The 18,492-nt window shown below is 49.0% G+C and overlaps 1 protein-coding gene across 1 annotated transcript in view; it reads left to right on the forward strand.

Moving 5' to 3' along the window:
* The window catches only part of SPAG8 (sperm associated antigen 8), a 55,002-nt gene that overhangs the window by 30,234 nt on the left and 6,276 nt on the right, over positions 1–18,492 (forward strand). The window contains exons 3-4 of the mRNA XM_066602179.1: positions 16,825–17,005; positions 17,075–17,120. Of these exons, the coding sequence (XP_066458276.1) occupies positions 16,825–17,005; positions 17,075–17,120 (227 nt within the window). The remainder of the gene's footprint in view (positions 1–16,824; positions 17,006–17,074; positions 17,121–18,492) is intronic.

Below are 18,492 nucleotides of genomic sequence, written 5' to 3' on the forward strand. Positions count from 1 at the left end.
CAGATCAATTGGTGAACCTGGTAGAACGATATGTCACTGCGGAAGACACTCTAGTCGGCTCTACTGAAGGAAGACTCCCTTACCGTGGCTTTAAACAGGGCACCAAGCCTAGAGGAACAAGGCCCCAAGTTGTCCCAGAGTGGAAGCGGCGGAATAAGCAGAGGTTTGAGTATACTGGACAGAGTCCCCTGGCCCCATTATTTGCTGGGAGTGTCAGGTCGCAGGCCATGTTGCTGCGCGCTGCCCTACCCTTATGGAACCAATGGATTGCACCTATGGGCGCCGCCGTTCTCTATATGCACACCCTGTGTACAGTGCAGTTTCCTCATTGGAGCAACAGCCCCAACTATGTTAAGTGAGCATTAACAATGTGACGGTCAATGCTCTGCTGGACTCGGGGAGTTTGATCACCTTGGTGTCTGCCTTCCTTCCCCATGTGTTGATTCCACAGGAACGCATGAGGGTGCTATGTATTCATGGGGATACAAAGGACTATCCTGTGGCTCAAGTGTCTATAAACACTGAATGTGGGGTGGTCCCACATAAAGTTGGGGTTGTGGGGAATTTTTGGTGCACCCCACTATAATTGGGAGAGACTTTCCGCTATTCTGGGATTTGTGGGCTCGAGTTACACTTCCCAGGGGCCTTGGGGGTCCTAAAGGATCTTGTGATACTACTTCAGAAACTGGAGTAGAGACCCCGGTCAAGTTAACAGAATTTCCCTGGATAGTGTTAATAGGGGATGAAGAAGAGGATCTACCGCAAACCCCCGCTATACTTGATTTGGGGGTGTCATGGGACAATTTTGGTACCAAACAACTGACTGATCTTACCTTGGAAAATGCTCGCAAAAATGTGTCTGTGGTGAATGGGGTCCCCCAAAATCCCGGGGCTGAGAATCGGTTCCCTCGTTTCGCCATGAATCAGGAAATGTTGTATCAGGTAATGAAAGTCAGAGACGAGGGGGTGGAACAGCTTCTGGTCCGGACTTGTTATAGACGAACAGTATTAAACATGGCTCACTTTAGGAGGCCATTTGGGGGTCAGAAAAACGCAGGAACGTATTCTGCAGAGATTTTTTTTGGCCTGGATGTTACAAAAAAATCTTCAATTTTTGCCCGAGCTGTCCCATGTGCCAGCTAACCTCACCGATTGCCCACTTTAAAAGTCCATTAGTTCCTTTACCAATAATCGAGGTACCATTTGACTGTATTGCTATGGACATTGTAGGACCGTTAGTAAAATCTGCTAGAGGTCACCAATACATTCTGGTAATACTAGACTATGCCACTCGGTATCCAGAGGCAGTTCCACTAAGAAATACCTCATCCAAATGCATTGCAAAGGAATTGTTTTCCATGTTTACTAGAACCGTCATTCCTAAGGAAGTATTACCAGATCAAGGAACACCGTTTATGTCCAAGGTTATGAAAGCGTTTGGTAAACTGTTAGGAATTAAGCAACTGCGGACCTCAGACCGATGGTCTGGTGGAACGATTTAATAAAACCCTTAAGAGTATGTTAAGGAAAGTGGTTGAGAAGGACGGCCGCGACTGGGATTATTTACTGCCCTACCTACTGTTCTCCATTAGAGAAGTTCCTCAAGCATCCACCGGGTTCTCACCATTTGAGTTGTATGGTCGGCACCCACGGGGATTGCTTGATGTGGCTAAAGAAACTTGGGAAACCGAGGTTACCCCTCACAAAAGTGTAATAGAGCACATTTCCCAAATGCAAGAAAGGATTTCAATAGTAATGCCTATAGTGAAAGAACACCTCCTTAAAGGTCAAGAAAACCAAGCAAGGGTTTATAACAGGGATGTGAGAGTTAGACAATTCAGTCCGGGAGACCGGGTACTAGTTTTAACACCCACGGCAGAGAGTAAGTTTCTTGCCATGTGGCAAGGGCCATACAAAATTGTTGAAAAAGCTGGAGAGGTTAATATAAAGTGCACCAACCCGGTAGAAGAAAACTTTTTCAATTATATCATGTAAACTTACTAAAGCCCTGGAGAGAACGAAAGGCTCTTAATTCTCCTTGTTGTATGGTTGAGGCAACAAGTGGCATTCAGAACGTGATAATAGCGGAGGGCCTATCAAAATCCCAGAAACAACAGTAAAAGGAGTTGTTACAGAAAAACAAAGATTTGTTTACCGACTTGCCCGGTTTGTCTAATGTAATTGAGTACGAGGTCATTACAGAACCCCATGTGAGAGTAAAAGTAAAACCCTATCGAATTCCCAAAGCCTGCTGGGAAATAGTTTCGCAAGAGATAAAAAAAATGTTAGAACTAGAGGTGATTTGAAGAATTCAAAAGCGAGTGGTCGAGTCCAATAGTCTTAGTACCAAAACCCTCGGGGGAGGGGCGGTTCTGTAACGATTATAGAAAACTGAATGAAGTTTCTAAGTTTGACGCCTACGCTATGCCTAGGGTAGAGGAGCTAAATGAACGATTGGCTCCTGCTCGGTATATTACCACCTTAGACCTCACTAAAGGATATTGGCAAATTCCCATGTCCGAGAGTGCAAAGGAGAAGACTTCCTTCTCTACCCCGAGGGCTGCTTTCACTATGTGAGGATGCCATCCGGGTTAAAGGGCGCTCATGCCACTTTCCAGAGGGTAATGGACACGATTTTAAGTCCCCATAAGGAGTATGCCGCGGCCTCCCTAGATAACATAGCGATAGTTAGCCGGGATTGGGAGAGCCACCTAAGTAAGGTTCAAGCTGTTCTAGATTCTATCAGAAAGGCTGGTTTCACTATAAACCCTAAAAAATGTGCCCTAGGCATGGATGAGGTAAAATATCTGGGCTATGTAGTAGGAAGAGGCCTGATTAAACCCCACGCCAACAAAAGTGAGGCAATACAGAATTGGCCCCGATCTTTAACAAAGAAACAAGTAAGAGCTTTTTTGGGAATTGTAGGCTATTACAGGTGTTTTGTCCCTAACTTTGCCACAATAGCGGCCCCACTAACAGAGCTCACAAAAGGGAAAAGCAAATCGGTTATGGCTCCATGGTCCCCAGAAGCCGAACAAGCATTTGGGGAACTGAAGTTAATGTTGTGTCAACAACCAGTACTGGTGGCCCCGGACTTCACAAATGAATTCATAGTGCAGACAGATGCCTCAGACACGGGCGGTTATGTCTCAAGAGATCAACAGGGAAGAGCACCCGCTTATGTTCTTGAGCCGAAAACTAACCCCGCATGAACGAAACTATTCGGTTGTCGAGAAAGAGGGTTTAGCCATAAAATGGGTATTGGACTCCCTCCGATACTATCTCCTGGGTAGGAAACTCAAATTAGTTTCTGACCATGCCCAACTTAAATGGATGAGCGAACAGAAAGGGAATAATGCTAGGGTAATCCAGTGGTTTTTACCGCTAAAGGACTTTAATTTTCATATAAAACACAGGTGCGGTAAACTACAAGGGAATGCAGACGACCTCTCAAAGGGTATATTGTGGGCTGGTAGTACAGTCCCTCGGCTTTTGGCGGGGAGGGGGAAGGAGATGTAGTGTAGTAAGGGGTCAAGTGCAGGATGGTGTGTATATACCACGGAGATTACTAAACTCCAGGATATAACTCCGGAGTTTGCATGAGATAAGGGCTGTCCGGGTCACGCGCATACTCCAGTCCAGGAAGTACCTGAAGCTGGAACACAGCTGAAACATAATTGAAAAAGGAGCAGGAAAAGCTCAGAAAGGGGTCCCACCAACTGGTGTTTTTTTCTCCACTGCGCTGCGAGAGTAAGTGAAAACTCTCGCCGAGCAGTGTGAGAAAATCGCTGGGATATCGCTGCGACAGTCTTTTCAATGGGGCCAGCGGCAGCAGCGCTAGCCCCATTGAAAAGATATGGAGAATGCCGCGGACTTCTGCCACAGCTGTGACAGCTGTCACAGCTGTGGCAGGAGTTTCCTTCATCCCTGCGGGGACGCCGGGGATGAAGGAATCCTCTGTCACAGCTGTGGCAGAAGTCAGCGGCATGCTATCCCATTGCTTTCAATGGGATCGGCACTTCTGCTGCTCCCATTGAAAGCAGTGGTTTCTGACAAGCCCCGCAGAATGATTATCGGAGAAGGGCTTGAAATATAAGCCCTTCTCGATAATCATAAAAAGGTGGTTAAAAAAATAATTAAAAAGTTACTCACCTCTCCTGCTGTCAGCCGCGTCCTCCGGCTGGCTCCCCGACACTGCTGTCCAGCACTTTCAGCAGACGGGGATTTAAAAATCCCCGCCTACTGAAAGGGCTGTGCAGATTAGCTGAGGGCTCAGCCAATAGCAGCTACTGCTGAGCTATTGGCTGAGTGCTCAGCCAATGGCAGATAGCTCTTAGCTATTCATTCATGAATAGCAATATCTTAGCTATTGCGGGGATGAAGGAAACTCCTGTGACAGCTGTGGCAGAAGTCCGCGGCATTCTCCATATCTTCTCAATGGGGCTAGTGCTGCTGCCGCTGGCCCCATTGAAAGGACTGGCGATGTCGCAGCGATATCCCAGCGATTTTTGGGATATCTGCCTGCGGTTTTCTCGCACTGCGATGCGAGACTTTAACTTTAGAATCGCATCGCAGTGGAGGAAAAAACGCCAGTGGGTGGGAGCCCTAAGAGAGAGATGACCCCAGGCGCCGCTCAGTGAACCGGTGCGCAGCTGATTAAGGTCACTTCCTGCTCCTGCATCAGCGCGCACCTACTCCTCCCCTCTCCACAGTGTGCAGTGCCAGCTGAACGTTGCTGTGTCTGCCTGCCTCCTGACACAGTACAGCAGCTGAATCCCCAAAGTGCCGGCTGAACGCTGCCTGCCTCCTGAATCCCCACGGTACTGCAAAATGTAAGTACTGTACAGATGAGTAGAGTACAGTAAATACTGCAGTCCTATGTCAACCCACAGATAACACAGTGATAATCTTTTTATTATAAAAGTAAAAAACATTACAGGGCGTAATAACAAAAATAGCAAAAAAACAGAAAAATTTGCCAAATACAATCGCAATAAGCATATATACACACACACATTTACAAAACAGAAAGATTTGCAAAAATAACAGAAAATAACAAATATTTGCAAGAAATAATAGCCAAACATTCATATTTACAAAAGTTTATAGAAACCGTACAGGAGTGAAAAACCGGTCTGGCCGCATCCCCAATCTCACAGGTCCCATTTACACTACAAAATGTACAAAACATATCACAGCAAAAACAAGACAACCGACCCCATAATCCCGGAGTGCTGCATATTCCAACCTACTAAACAGAGAAAAAACACACATTAGTAAAACAAGAATATATATATACATTTTTTAAATTTTTATTCCCCCTCCCCTCTAAACTACACACGCATTACCCTCTACCCATCCCCTGGTCCACTGCCAATACCTGCCAATCATGCTTATGAACATAGTTTAGGTTTTTTTTGTTTTTTTTAAATACACAGAACGTAATACTAACCCACCACAAAAACTCAACATAATACCCCCCACGAAAACACATAATACCACCCATAAACATGATACCACCCACGAAAACACACCACCCATGAAACATGATACCACCCACGAGAAAACCATAAACACATAATACCACCCACAAAACCATATAATGCATAATAATCCACATCCTAAATATACAGAAAAATAACAAAAATATAACCCTTCCCTCCAGCCCCGGTCCGGGTCCCATAAGCCTTTTATTCAACTTTTAACTTAAAACAAAACAAAAAGCTAGGGTGAAAGAATCCAGCCCCCCACCGGGAAACAGTTCTCCAGGCTAGGGAACCCCAAAGCAAAAACCCCTCCAAAGGATGGCTGTTCGAGGCCTACCCAACCTTTCAAACTCCAGCGAACGCACCTTCACCAGGTCACCGAGAATATTCCTACTTACCTCGTCCTCGAGGAGGATTTTATGCTGCGTCGATACTACACACCGTGCGCTCCACGTGTAATACCTAACCACTAGACTTACTAAAAATAAAGTGCAGCGGTCCCTGCCACCCAGATCTCTGAATGCTCCATAACACCACTCGGCGTAGGTAAGGTCAGCCAGCCGAGGCCAACCGATGGAAGCCCCTACCCTCTTGTATACCTCTATATTAAAAGGGACAATGAAGCAGGAAGTGGTCCATGCTCTCCAGAGTGTTGCCACACGCCTCCCGGGAACAACTTCTGTCCTCGGTGTTCTTGTGCTTCAAGTTGTCCCCCACATACAGCTTACCATGGAAGCATGCCCAGGTCAAGTCCCAATACTTTGAGGGGATTCTTACCGAATTTAAAAGAAGCAAACCCACCCTCAAATCCCCACCTGGGCAGTCTCTGAGGGCCAATGGATTCTGAAAGCGGGTTGCCAAAACCCTCTGGTCCAGCACACGCCTGGCCAGCGTCCTGGCTTCCCCCACGGTCAGCCCCCATTAGCTTAAAACCTTCAGAACCGGTGCAACGTAAGCCGGGAGATGTCCGTGCGGTGTACAAAAGTCCTTCACACGCCCTCCTGTCTCCCACTCCTGGAAGAACGGCCGAAACCATCCCTTGCAGGAGGATACCCACGGAGGAGCCCTCTCTTTCCAGAGGTTTGCAATATTAGCTTTCAAAAAGGTATTCTTGAGGAATACCACTGGGTTGACCATACCCAACCCGCCTAGTCTCCTCGTACGGTAAGTAACCTCCCTCTTGACTGGGTTCAACCTATTCCCCCATAACAGTTGGTAGAACAGGCTGTAGACCCGTGACCAAAGAGGTTCTGGCAAAATGCAGACACTTCCCAGGTACATTAACAAAGGGAGCAGGTAAGTCTTGATCAAGCAAACCCTTTCTCTCAGGGTCAAAGACCACCCTTTCCATTGATCCACCTTATGAGTGGCATTCCTCAATCTGCCTTCCCAGTTTTTCTCGGGATAATTCCCTTGGTCGAAATCGATGCCTAAAATTTTAGCGGAATCTTGGGGTTCTGGGAGAGCGTCCGAAAGATCAAAATCAGGATCTCCCCCTCCCAGCCAGAGACTCTCACACTTTTCCCGATTGATCTTTGACCCGAAGACCTCCGAGTAGCGGACAACTTCCGGCATCACCCACCCCGCCTCCTGAGAGGAGACAAAGATAGTAACGTCATCAGCATACGCCACTGTCCTCAAGGCCGGGTCCGGGACCCCCGGGTCCATCCTCACCACCGCCAACGGTCCCCCATCTACCCTTCTGAAGAAGGGATCGACAGCGACCGCGTAAAGCAAGGGGCTCAGAGGGCATCCCTGACGGACTCCAGACCCGACTACAAAAGGACGGCCAACCCAACCGTTCACGAGCGGGAAACTCTCGGCCCCTGAATACAATGTTTTTAACCATTTTACGAACCCCACCGGCAGACCGTATCTCAAAAGGACAGACCAAAGGTACTCGTGGTTTACTCAATCAAAAGCTTTAGCCTGATCAAGGGAAAGTAAAAACCCCTTCCAGAGACCCGCCCTGTCCTGCTCCACAGCCTCCCGGACACTCAGCACGGCGCTAAACGTGCTTCGACCGGGAACAGAGCAGTGCTGAGCCCCAGAAAGGAGCTGGGGTGCAAATTTCACCAACCTACTGAACAGCACTTTTGCCAGAATCTTTCTGTCCGTATTGAGGAGCGCTATGGGATGCCAATTCTCAATACGGAGCGGATCTTTACCCTTTGACAGAATAATTAGGGCCGACTTCGTCATTGACTCCGGCAGAACGCCCGAGGATAGACATTCATTAAAAACCAAAAAAGAAAGATGTGGGCTCACCTCACCAGCAGTAACTTTCAATGTTGCAGGAAGATCTGGGATCCAACAGGAGCTCCATCCTCAAGTAGCCGACGGCAAACGGCCAGATTCCATATGAGCAGAAAATAGAGATGGAGGGGAGCTGCTACCGTTAAAAATGTCCTTCTTTATTGAATAAAATAAAGCATACAGCTCACAAGTGCACGCTGAACGCGTTTCGGCAAAAGCCTTTGTCAACAGCTATGAGGTATGGAGTACATAAGACATTAATGTATTTAAGAATTGTTTCCCAGATATCCACATGCATACTTGTTTCTCTATCTGTCTGTTTTGAATCCTGCTGCCACAAATCTCTGTATGCTGGTTGTAACATGTGATGTAATTAGCTCTTGAACACACCCTCTATACCATCCCTCAACCATTTCCCCCCCTGACAAGCTAACATACACAGGTATCTCCCCGTTGATTTTAATTTGTATTTGGTCTATAAATGTCTTATGTACTCCATACCTCATAGCTGTTGACAAAGGCTTTTGCCGAAACGCGTTCAGCGTGCACTTGTGAGCTGTATGCTTTATTTTATTCAATAAAGAAGGAGATTCATTAAAAACCTCGGTCAAGAGGGGAACCAAAATTTCCTTAAAGGCTTTATGAAACTCAGATGTTAAGCCGTCTGGGCCTGGCAAATTTTTTTGGACCGGAGCCCATCAATCGCCAGTCCGACTTCCTCTTCCGTAATTGCTTCTGTCAAAACGCCAAGAGAGGGGGCTACTCCTGGTTCGGGAACAGTTTCTGCCAGGAAAGTCGAGATTCCGTCCCGATTAAGTTCTTTCCCGCCCAAGAGATGCGAGTAGAAGGATCTGACGACCTCCAGGATCCCTGATCTGGACCTTTTCAGGGAACCCGTACTGTCTAGCAGACCCGTAACCAACTTACAACTCACTGACATCTTACAGTTCTTGTAGGGGTCAGGCGAGCGGTACTTCCCAAAGTCCCTCTCAAGAACCAAAGATGCGTGTCTATCATACTGACATCTCTTGAGCAAGGATTTCACTCTGGAGATCTCCTCGCGGCTACCTCCAGTCGAGACCAAATGCTCGAGTTTCCTCCTCAGGCTCTGATACATACGCTTTCTGTTCAGGCTTCTGAGGTTGGAGATCTGTCGGAAGAACCTTCTTACCTGATGTTTGAACATCTCCCACCACTCTGACTTACTGCTGCATAGGCCCAGTAGCTGTTCCTGGCTCTGAAGAAAATCCTCAAAGGACCATCTTATTTCCGCTTCTTCCAGGAGTGACGAATTCAATTTCCATAAACCTTTGCCCATCCGAGGGGTCTCTGTGACATTCAGAGAAAAAAGTATCATACAGTGGTCGGAGAACTCCACCTCCACCACCGATAACGGTGAGGAGACTGCTTCCTCCTTTAAATAAAGCCTATCTATCCTAGATCTGTGATAACTACCTCTAAACCAAGTGAATCCCGTGCGCCCTGGGGTGTGCCGAACGTGGACATCCACAAGGCGTGCCTCACTAACTACTCTATTTAACGCGACGCTATCATAGCCTAGCTGGTTATTGGAACCTCCTCTATCACCGAGCCTCGTGACATTATTAAAGTCTCCTCCAAAGACCACTTGCCGGCTTGTAAAAAGGAAAGGCTTAATTCTCATAAAGAGGTCTTTGCGCCCCTCCTTTGACTGGGGTCCATAGATGTTAATAAGACGCAACTCTTGACCTCCCATGAGAATATCCAAGATCAGGCACCTCCCCATTTCCAGCTCGATAACCCGTCTGCATTCTACCTGTGCGGTCTTAAAAAGGACCGCCACTATACGGCTCGGCCGCAAGAGACCAATAGGAGGCTCCGCACCTCCACTCACGTTTGGTTTTGTACATGACCGACAAATCTGTCAGCCTGGTCTCTTGCAAAAATAAAATGTCAGCTTCAACTCAGCTGAGAAAATCAAAGGCCGCAAACCTAGCCGCATCGGACTTAATGCTGACAACATTAATGGATGCCAGCGTCAACAGGGTGAGTGCCGCCATCATTGGTGATCGAGCTGGATGGCTTTCCTCTTACTCTCCCCCTCCTCCCTGTCGGAAGAAGAGGTCTCTCCTTTATTTCTTTTTAGTGAAATTGAGACATCCATATCCCCGCTCTCATCATAACCTTCACCTTCCGGCTTCAGGGTAGCCCCCTTCCCGGAGGAAACCGGGTTCCCCACAGAAAGAGACCCAGCGTCCCCCGGGGTTCCTTCCTCAATTATCTCTGCCACCACCTCCGGCACCTCACCCCCAGCCTCTCCCCCTGGCAGGGAAGAGGAGGTGTTTATTGAGGGCTTGGTACCGGTTGGAGAGGTCGACCGTAAGGGAACCGATGGGGCCTTCCTTTGGTATATGCACCAGAGTGAGTGGGACCGAGTCATCCCACTCTAGAGAGGAAGAACCCCTATTTTTCTTTCTTGTTCTTCCCTTACCCTTTTTTTTCTGCTTTTGCCATTTCTCGTTTTCCTCGTCCGCACTTTCTTCACGGGAGGATCCAGCAGAACTGGCAGCCACCTCCTCTCTCTCCAACCTTCTGGTTTCCTCATCCACATCGCTATCCCTTGGGGCCTCAGCAGCTCGACTCCCCTCCTGCCCTGGCTGGCCAGGCACCCTGCCGAGACCCCGTAGCTCTTCCTCCTCCCTGTTGCCACCAGCTTCGCCCCCGGAGCGACGGGCCCACTGACCCTCTGACTGGGCTCGGCCGATATTGGCAAAGGATAAGGGACAACGACTGAATGGGTGCCCTAAAGCACCACACAGGTTACACCGAATGCTGCCACAGGAGGAGGATGGGTGGTCTCTGCCCCCACACAGCGCACACACCAGCACCTTACACTGTGCACTGAAATGTGTGGGGTCCCCGCACCTGTGGCAGACCTTCGGCTGCCCCTGGTAGAAAACCAGAATCCTGTCCCTTCCCAGGAATGCAGAAGAAGGGATGAGGGTAACGGAATTACCTGCACGTTTCAACTTTACCATGAAAGTCCAGGCCCCTGACCAGATACCGTGTGCGTCCCTGTTTTTCTGGGGAGGATGGAGAATCTCCCCATACCTGCCCATCCAGGTCATTATGTCAACATAAGAGAGACTCGTTACTAGTCAAAACGGTCACTCTCAGTGTCATTCTGGCGGGAAATTGCTTGAACCGCAAAATCCCGCCACTCGGGCTCCGTCTGAGCCAGCTCGTATTTTGACCACAAGAGCTCGAGCCCCTCCAGTCTCACGAAGCTAACATCAAACAGGGAGGTCCCAAAGGGGTGGATCAGGGCAAAGATTTCACTCACCCTGAATTCCATCCCGAGGAGAAGCTCCACCACCCTAGTCCGGTTAGGGCAGGCTTCACTGCCTCCCCATCGGAGACAAACCACATTCCTTCTGGACCCCCCCCCCCCCCTGCCCGGCTGTAGGAAGCGACCATGCCTCTTCTCCCTGCCTTTGCTCTCGGAAGGCCCCTGTGCCAAACCTATCTATCCAAAAGGATAGGTCGCGCTTTTCACCCTCTATAGTGACCGACCTCTCTCCCCTCTTTAAGGCGGATAGGAATAGCTCGTGTGACCTGGGGTCCCTGAAGCCGGGAGGTGAAGGTCCCCCACTTACCCCGGCGGCAACACTAGCGTAGCTCCTAGGAGCAGTCACCGCCGAGGCGGCAGCTGGACCAGAGCCCCCAAACCACCAGACACTCCACCTTCACTTGTGACTTGTGTAAATTTACTATCACCTGTATCTCCCTCAGATATAACTCAGTAAAAAATTCCTCCTGCGCTCTTAATCGGGGTTTTTTGCAAACCAAAAGGGAAACTAAAAAGTCTCCACAATGAGGAAAATATATTTAATTGTACAATAAGTACATAAAAAACATATGACTAATAAAAATTCTTGCAACGCGTTTCGGCACTATACCAGTGCCTTTTTCAAGCATGACACATTAAAACAAAGCATCTCTATTTATAGGATTACTTACATTTAGTAGTCACGGAGTCCGGAGCCTGCATCGTGGGACGCCAGTCTCCCCCTCGCTGACGTATTGATCAAGCGTCGGGTAGTTAAATATGACGGTACGATAAAGTTACGTCATTTACGTAGCTACGCAAAAACTTACGCAGTTTACGTAGCGGTGTCCGTACGTGCTGAGATCCGGACTCCGGCTAGTAAAAAATGTATTAAAACTGTGCTAAATAGCAATATACTTACAATCATGTATAATAAATCAATACATATTATTAAATTACAGTTTTTTCTCTCAAAACTCTATTAATAAATTATCCATCTCCATAATTATAATATGTATATAATAAACCTAAATTGTATATAACAGCTGGTTTTAACTACTACCTGGTAGATATAAGTAGAGATTATGCATATTATAACAGTAGTTTGACATGTATTTATCCTTTTTTTAGTATATTTATCTGTAAAAAAATCTTTCCTTCATGTCTATTTATATAGTTGTTATTAAGAATGGGAATAATGCTAGGTTTATTATATACATATTATAATTATGGAGATGGATAATTTATTAATAGAGTTTTGAGAGAAAAAAACTGTAATTTAATAATATGTATTGATTTATTATACATGATTGTAAGTATATTGCTATTTAGCACAGTTTTAATACATTTTTCACTAGCCGGAGTCCGGATCTCAGCACGTACGGACACCGCTACGTAAACTGCGTAAGTTTTTGCGTAGCTACGTAAATGACGTAACTTTATCGTACCGTCATATTTAACTACCCGACGCTTGATCAATACGTCAGCGAGGGGGAGACTGGCGTCCCACGATGCAGGCTCCGGACTCCGTGACTACTAAATGTAAGTAATCCTATAAATAGAGATGCTTTGTTTTAATGTGTCATGCTTGAAAAAGGCACTGGTATAGTGCCGAAACGCGTTGCAAGAATTTTTATTAGTCATATGTTTTTTATGTACTTATTGTACAATTAAATATATTTTCCTCATTGTGGAGACTTTTTAGTTTCCCTTTTGGTTTGCAAAAAACCCCGATTAAGAGCGCAGGAGGAATTTTTTACTGAGTTATATCTGTTTCTTTCCCCATTTGTGTGGTACAACACCCACTGGGGTTTTTTCTACTGCTGCATCTCCTCTTATGAGGATTTTTGGGGACCTTGCATTAAGAAGAACATCTATAGTTCTACAGGTGACCGGGGATCATCGGTGCAAGCGGGTTTTTCTCCCTGAGGTGGGGATCCCGCTTTGCACCAGGTGAGTAAAAATCCCCTTATTTCTCTATTTCGGATCCCTGTATGGTGGCGCGGATCTACACTTTGAGACTGTATCTCCCTCAGATACTCCTCCACTAGCAGACACCCCAACATTTAATCTTGTATTATTTAGATTCCCCACACCCCTAGACTCTCCCTCACGCACACCACTCGCTATCATGTTGCTCCCTTCATCCCTTTCACACACCTCCATGCCTTCTATACTCTAACGCTCATCATTCTCCCTATTCTTTGCGACCAGACCGGTAATGGCTTCTCTCTTGGCCGGAAGAGTAAGGGGCACCTGGCGGCCCGGAGGTTTCCCAGCCGCTCCCCCCATGCCTGCAGGGGAGCAACCCAGGGTGGGTTTCTTAAATATAGTCCCCTCCGAGCCTCCAGACCAACCCCCCTTAGCACTGGGGGGAAAGGGACTTCCAGCCACCCACTCAGGACCTTTGGCTCCGCCTCCTGCCATCATACTTCGTGTAACCCCAGCAAAAGAATTCCGGCGTTTTGGGTATCCACTTTTTTGGGGGTTCACTGCAGGGCCCTTATTGGGGCCACCCGACGCCAGATGGCCCCCCAAACTCCCAGGATGTTTGGGATCACCCGATGCCGGGCAATCCCCTTTATCCAGGCCCACCGCAGGGCCTTTCTGGGGGCCAGCCAACGCCAGATGACCCCCCAACTTTTCCTCCACCTTCCCTGAACTCTTGGGATCACCCGACACCGGGAGACCCCCCTTACTTAGGCCCACCGCACTGCCATTCTGGGGTCCACCCAACGCCGGCCAATCCCCTTTATCCAGGCCCACCGCAGGGCCTTTCTGGGGGCCAGCCGACGTCGGATGACCCCCCAACTTTTCCTCTATCTTCCCTGAACCCTTGGGATCACCCGACACCGGGTGACCCCCCTTACTTAGGCCCACCGCAGGGCCTTTCTGGGGGCCACCCAATGCCAGATGACCCCCCCACCTCCGCAGCCTTTTTTGTCATTTTACCTGGATCATCCGACGCCGGATGACCCCCCACCTTTGCAGCCTTTTTTGATATTTTACCTAGATCATCCGACGCCGGATGACCCCCATTCTTAGGAATCTCGCTGTCAGACACCAGCTTCTGCCCATCACCCCTCCTTTTATTACGAACCGGGGGGGTGTTTGGATCAGGATGCCTAGCAATCTCCCCCTTCCTTTGCACTGAACCCACATTAGCAGAGTCCGGGCTGGGTCGGACCTGGGGGCTACCCATGCAGCTACCTCCCTCCCCTGGTTCAGAGGCTTGCCCAGGGAGGCTGACGTACCTGTACTCCACCTGGGTGATCTTTTTGCCACTTTTCTTCTTTTTAGCCTGGGGGTCTCTCTCAGGAAGGTCATTGCCAAAATAGAGACCCTCCAGGCCTCCAGGGGATTCCAGCTGAGTTATGTACGCCATTAGTTGCCCCCCCCCCCCCCCCCGGGCCGCTGTCCTCGCCCTCTTCCTCAGAGGAGTCTGAGCTTGAAATAATAGTAGCTTGCCCAGCTGGAAGGTCACTGCACAGGGACTGCTGACTGTCCGCTGTCTGCAGTTCTCCAGCAGGGGCCTGCTCCATCTTGGACACTAGGCCCTTCATATCCTCACAGACCCCAGCCAGAGCCGGCTGAGACCCTTCAAACCGGTCAAAATTCACCAGCTTCTCAGCGAAGGGACCTGCACCCCTTAAGATGTCCGCTATCCTCTCAACCAGGGTGAGGATCTCGCTTTTCAATTCCTGGACGGCCTGGTTGTATTGGGCCCTCCTTGACCCACCTGAATTGTTGGCCAGGGACCTGGCTGCCTTTAACTCCTCCTGAAGCCTTCTGATGGTGCCACCTGCCTCACGGTACTCCTGGGTCCTTGAAGCGACCCTGGCAGCAAAGACGGTGACATCCTCCCTAGGCTGCAGTGTCCCCCACTGCTCAATGGTAGGGCAGGAGGCTCCCCCAGAAGTACCTGGCCTGGCTCCAGGAGGGTCTTTGCTGGAAGTCCCAGCAGCCGAGGTCCCGGAGGGCCGCCGTCCCTCACCCTGGCTAGCCCGACGGCCACCTCAGGTGGTCTCCAGGAGGGGTGCAGGAGACAAATCGCTGCGTCTCCTGCTAGATCTCCTCAGCCCCTCCTGGGTAGCCGGTTGCAAAGCATCCCCATCCTCCGCGGGCTGGTTCCGGAGAGTGGGGGTAGTAGTCCTCCCTCTGGCCATAGCCCAGGACCTCACTCCCTCCTGGGTAGGAGAGAGCAAAAGTCCCAGGCCCTGGAGGAGAAAGAGAGAGACCTGGACCTGCAAGCACCTGCTCACAAGTGAACCACACCCTGCAACAGGAAGTGAAGTGTCCCTGCAGTGCTATGTCCAACCGCAGATAACACAGTGATATGTACTGCTATAACATGTCCCTGCAGTCCTATGTCAAACCACAGATAACACAGAAATTTAGGATGATCATTTCTTTAGGTCATAAATAGGAAAAGTAAAGGGGTCAGAACTCGAAAATTCACTGCTAAGTGCAAAAGTATTAGCACCCCTATATACTGTAACTTCCTGGTGTCATACAAGCATAATTTGGCTCGAGCATTCTTTAGGTCCTAAATGAGGAGAGTGGGAGGGGTGGCACATTCTGCAGAGGGACATCGGTATATGCAGCCTGAGGAGAATCTAACGCTTCTCTATGTGTAGACATATTTTATTCCTCGGTTGCTCTAAAGTAACCTTGACTTCCATTTGAACAACACGTAAACACCTGTATCAAATTAACTCAGGCGAGGCAGGGTATATCAGCTAGTTTATATACTCCTTCTAGGGGGGATGTTACTGACATTGAGTGTATGTGTGTTTGTGTATTGTATATACTTCATGTAGAGGAGGGATGTTTTTGACAATGAGTGTACATACTGGTGGATATACCGTATCTTCCATTGAAATGAATGTGGTGCCTAAGAAACACATTAAATGCACAGTTGTGCGTGTAATACTACGTTTTCAGTGTTTTTTTTACGCAGAATACTGTGGCACTGGGATGAGAAACAGAAAAGTTGTGACCTCATCAGCCTGCTTGCTTGTATTGTTGTTACGCAAGCACTGCAGCTCTGCGCTCCGTGAAATGCTTCTTGTGTGGGCGTGGCTCTACTGAAAGAACACTATACAAAGCCCAGCGTTACCCCATGCAGTGGTAGACTCCAGCTCTACATGATTACAGCTTCTCTTTTACTGGAGTTGTTCACAGTCCCTTTTCTTCTCCATGTGGCTCATACCACCATGACAACGTTTCTCTGGAGAATTTGACACGCAGACATCTTTAGCTCCTCATTTTTTCAGAAACCTTTAAAGCGCAGACCAGACAAGCAACGAGGAAATCGAGGGCGGGTGAGTGAACGGTTTGTTTTATTTATTTTATGCAGGTTCTGGCTCAGATCACTTGGGGGCCCTGGGTAGTTACCCAGTTTGCCCCACCCCAGTTTCTGAGGACCTCCTGGTGGTGTAAGAGGGTGAGGATAGGGGTGATGGCATCCGAGGCCGCACAGTTGATTTATGTAGATGCGTGTACTGGTAATGGCATTTGAGGTCTACGGTGATCGCCTCTGTCCTCCTGCCCACCTACATTAAAGGTAGATCATTGTTCCTATGGGACGTCAGGGCTTATTCTTTTCTGATGTTTGCCGTTGACTCATAGAGTAGATGTCCAATCGTCTGCTTCCTTCCCTCCCTCCTCGTTAAGGATGTTGTTGGCACTTCCTGTCCGTAAGTCCACAGACCAGCTTTGTTGTTTCCTAATGATCCTCCTACCTGGATAAGTCTATTGTTTCTCCTTGTACAGAGAGCTACAGTTAGCCTGGATGGTGCCCCCTCGGCCCCAGAGACCACCAAACAGGGACAGGACCACAGATATGGACACAAAGGAATCCTGAGCACACAGCTGCTGGCAGACATGGCAGAGTCTACAACTCACCGGGATTCATACCAGGGGCTGGACTTGGCCAACCGCCGGCAACACACAGGTACATAAATAACAGACGACCCAGTCATGTCAGCGCTACTGTGTCTTGAATACTCCTCTTTACCCACAGGCCTACGGGAAGAACAGCTCTGGAGATGTCTCTATCACCAGTTCAGGTAGGCGATGTTTATAGTGGACCCCTATTCTTACAGATACCCTCTTGCATGTACGAGATGTGAAGTGGGGGGGGCGTCATCAAGAAACCCACTTCCTTCCACCCAGGTTGTAGGGCTCAGGAGTGGCCTGCATGGACCAGTAGAGCTGAAGAGTTGGTATTTGGGGGGAGCGACCTCGCACTCAACAGCTGCTCATGAATAATACGAATGCAGATGAAGTCACTAGATAATTACTTATACAGAGACCATATAGCAGTCTGGGCCCGTAGGCTTGCATCGGTATGAACATTATGTGTATAGTACCAATATATTGCAGACTTGTCCCCAATACCGGCCGCTCGGACAAAGCTACCCCACCGAGGGGGGGGGGGGGGCAGTATTGATGTTCTCCCATTCATTCTAGCAGTTATTTATGGACAGATGTGTGCAGTAGATGGAGAAGCCGTATACTGCCATATCTAGAAGTGCAGCATTGGAGTCGATTACATCAGACAGAAGACACTAGATATGTGAGCCCCGGTGGTCTTATATCCCACACTGTGCTCTGAGGTCTTCTGGGACACATTGTAAGTGCCTCGCACAGCAGATGTGGACACCAGTCCTGCCCTCCCCCTTTCTCTTGTCCGGATGTAGTGTCGGCTGTGTGGAGCCTCTAGGTCTGCTTCCCATTACAAGCCCAAAATTAGGACAATTGGCTCTTTGTACATATGAAGGAGAGAGTAAGAGCAAAGATGTGCAGTATAACACAGGAAATATTATCATGGCGCGACTATATTAAAATTATTTACTACCCTAAGTGAGTGAAAGAGATTGCTGACGTGCGAGTGTACCGTACCGCCCTCGCCCTCATCTGCCCCCCCTTCCGCGAGAGAGAGGAAGCATGCGAATGTGCCGTACCTCCCCCCCCCCCCCCCCCCCCCCCGAGAGAGAGGAGATGTGCGAGTGTGCCGTACCCCCCTGAGAGAGAGGAAGCATGCGAGTGTGCCATACCTACCCCCTCCCCCTTGAGAGAGAGAGGAGGCGTGCGAGTGTGCCATACCTTCCCTGAGAGAGAGGAGGCATGCGAGTGTGCCGTACCTCCCCCCCACCTTAGAGAGAGAAAGCGTGCGAATGTGCCGCACCTACCCCCACCCCCAAGAGAGAGGAGGCGTGCGAGTGTGCCGTACCCCCCTGAGAGAGAGGAAGCATGCGAGTGTGCCATACCTACCCCCTTTCCCCCCTTGAGAGAGAGGAGGCGTGCGAGTGTGACATTCCCTGAGAGAGAGGAGGCATGCGAGTGTGCCGTACCTACCCCCTTTCCCCCCTTGAGAGAGAGGAGGCGTGCGAGTGTGACATTCCCTGAGAGAGAGGAGGCATGCGAGTGTGACATACC

The sequence above is a fragment of the Eleutherodactylus coqui genome, chromosome 5 (assembly GCF_035609145.1).
Source record: "Eleutherodactylus coqui strain aEleCoq1 chromosome 5, aEleCoq1.hap1, whole genome shotgun sequence".
Taxonomy (NCBI): Eukaryota; Metazoa; Chordata; class Amphibia; order Anura; family Eleutherodactylidae; genus Eleutherodactylus; species Eleutherodactylus coqui.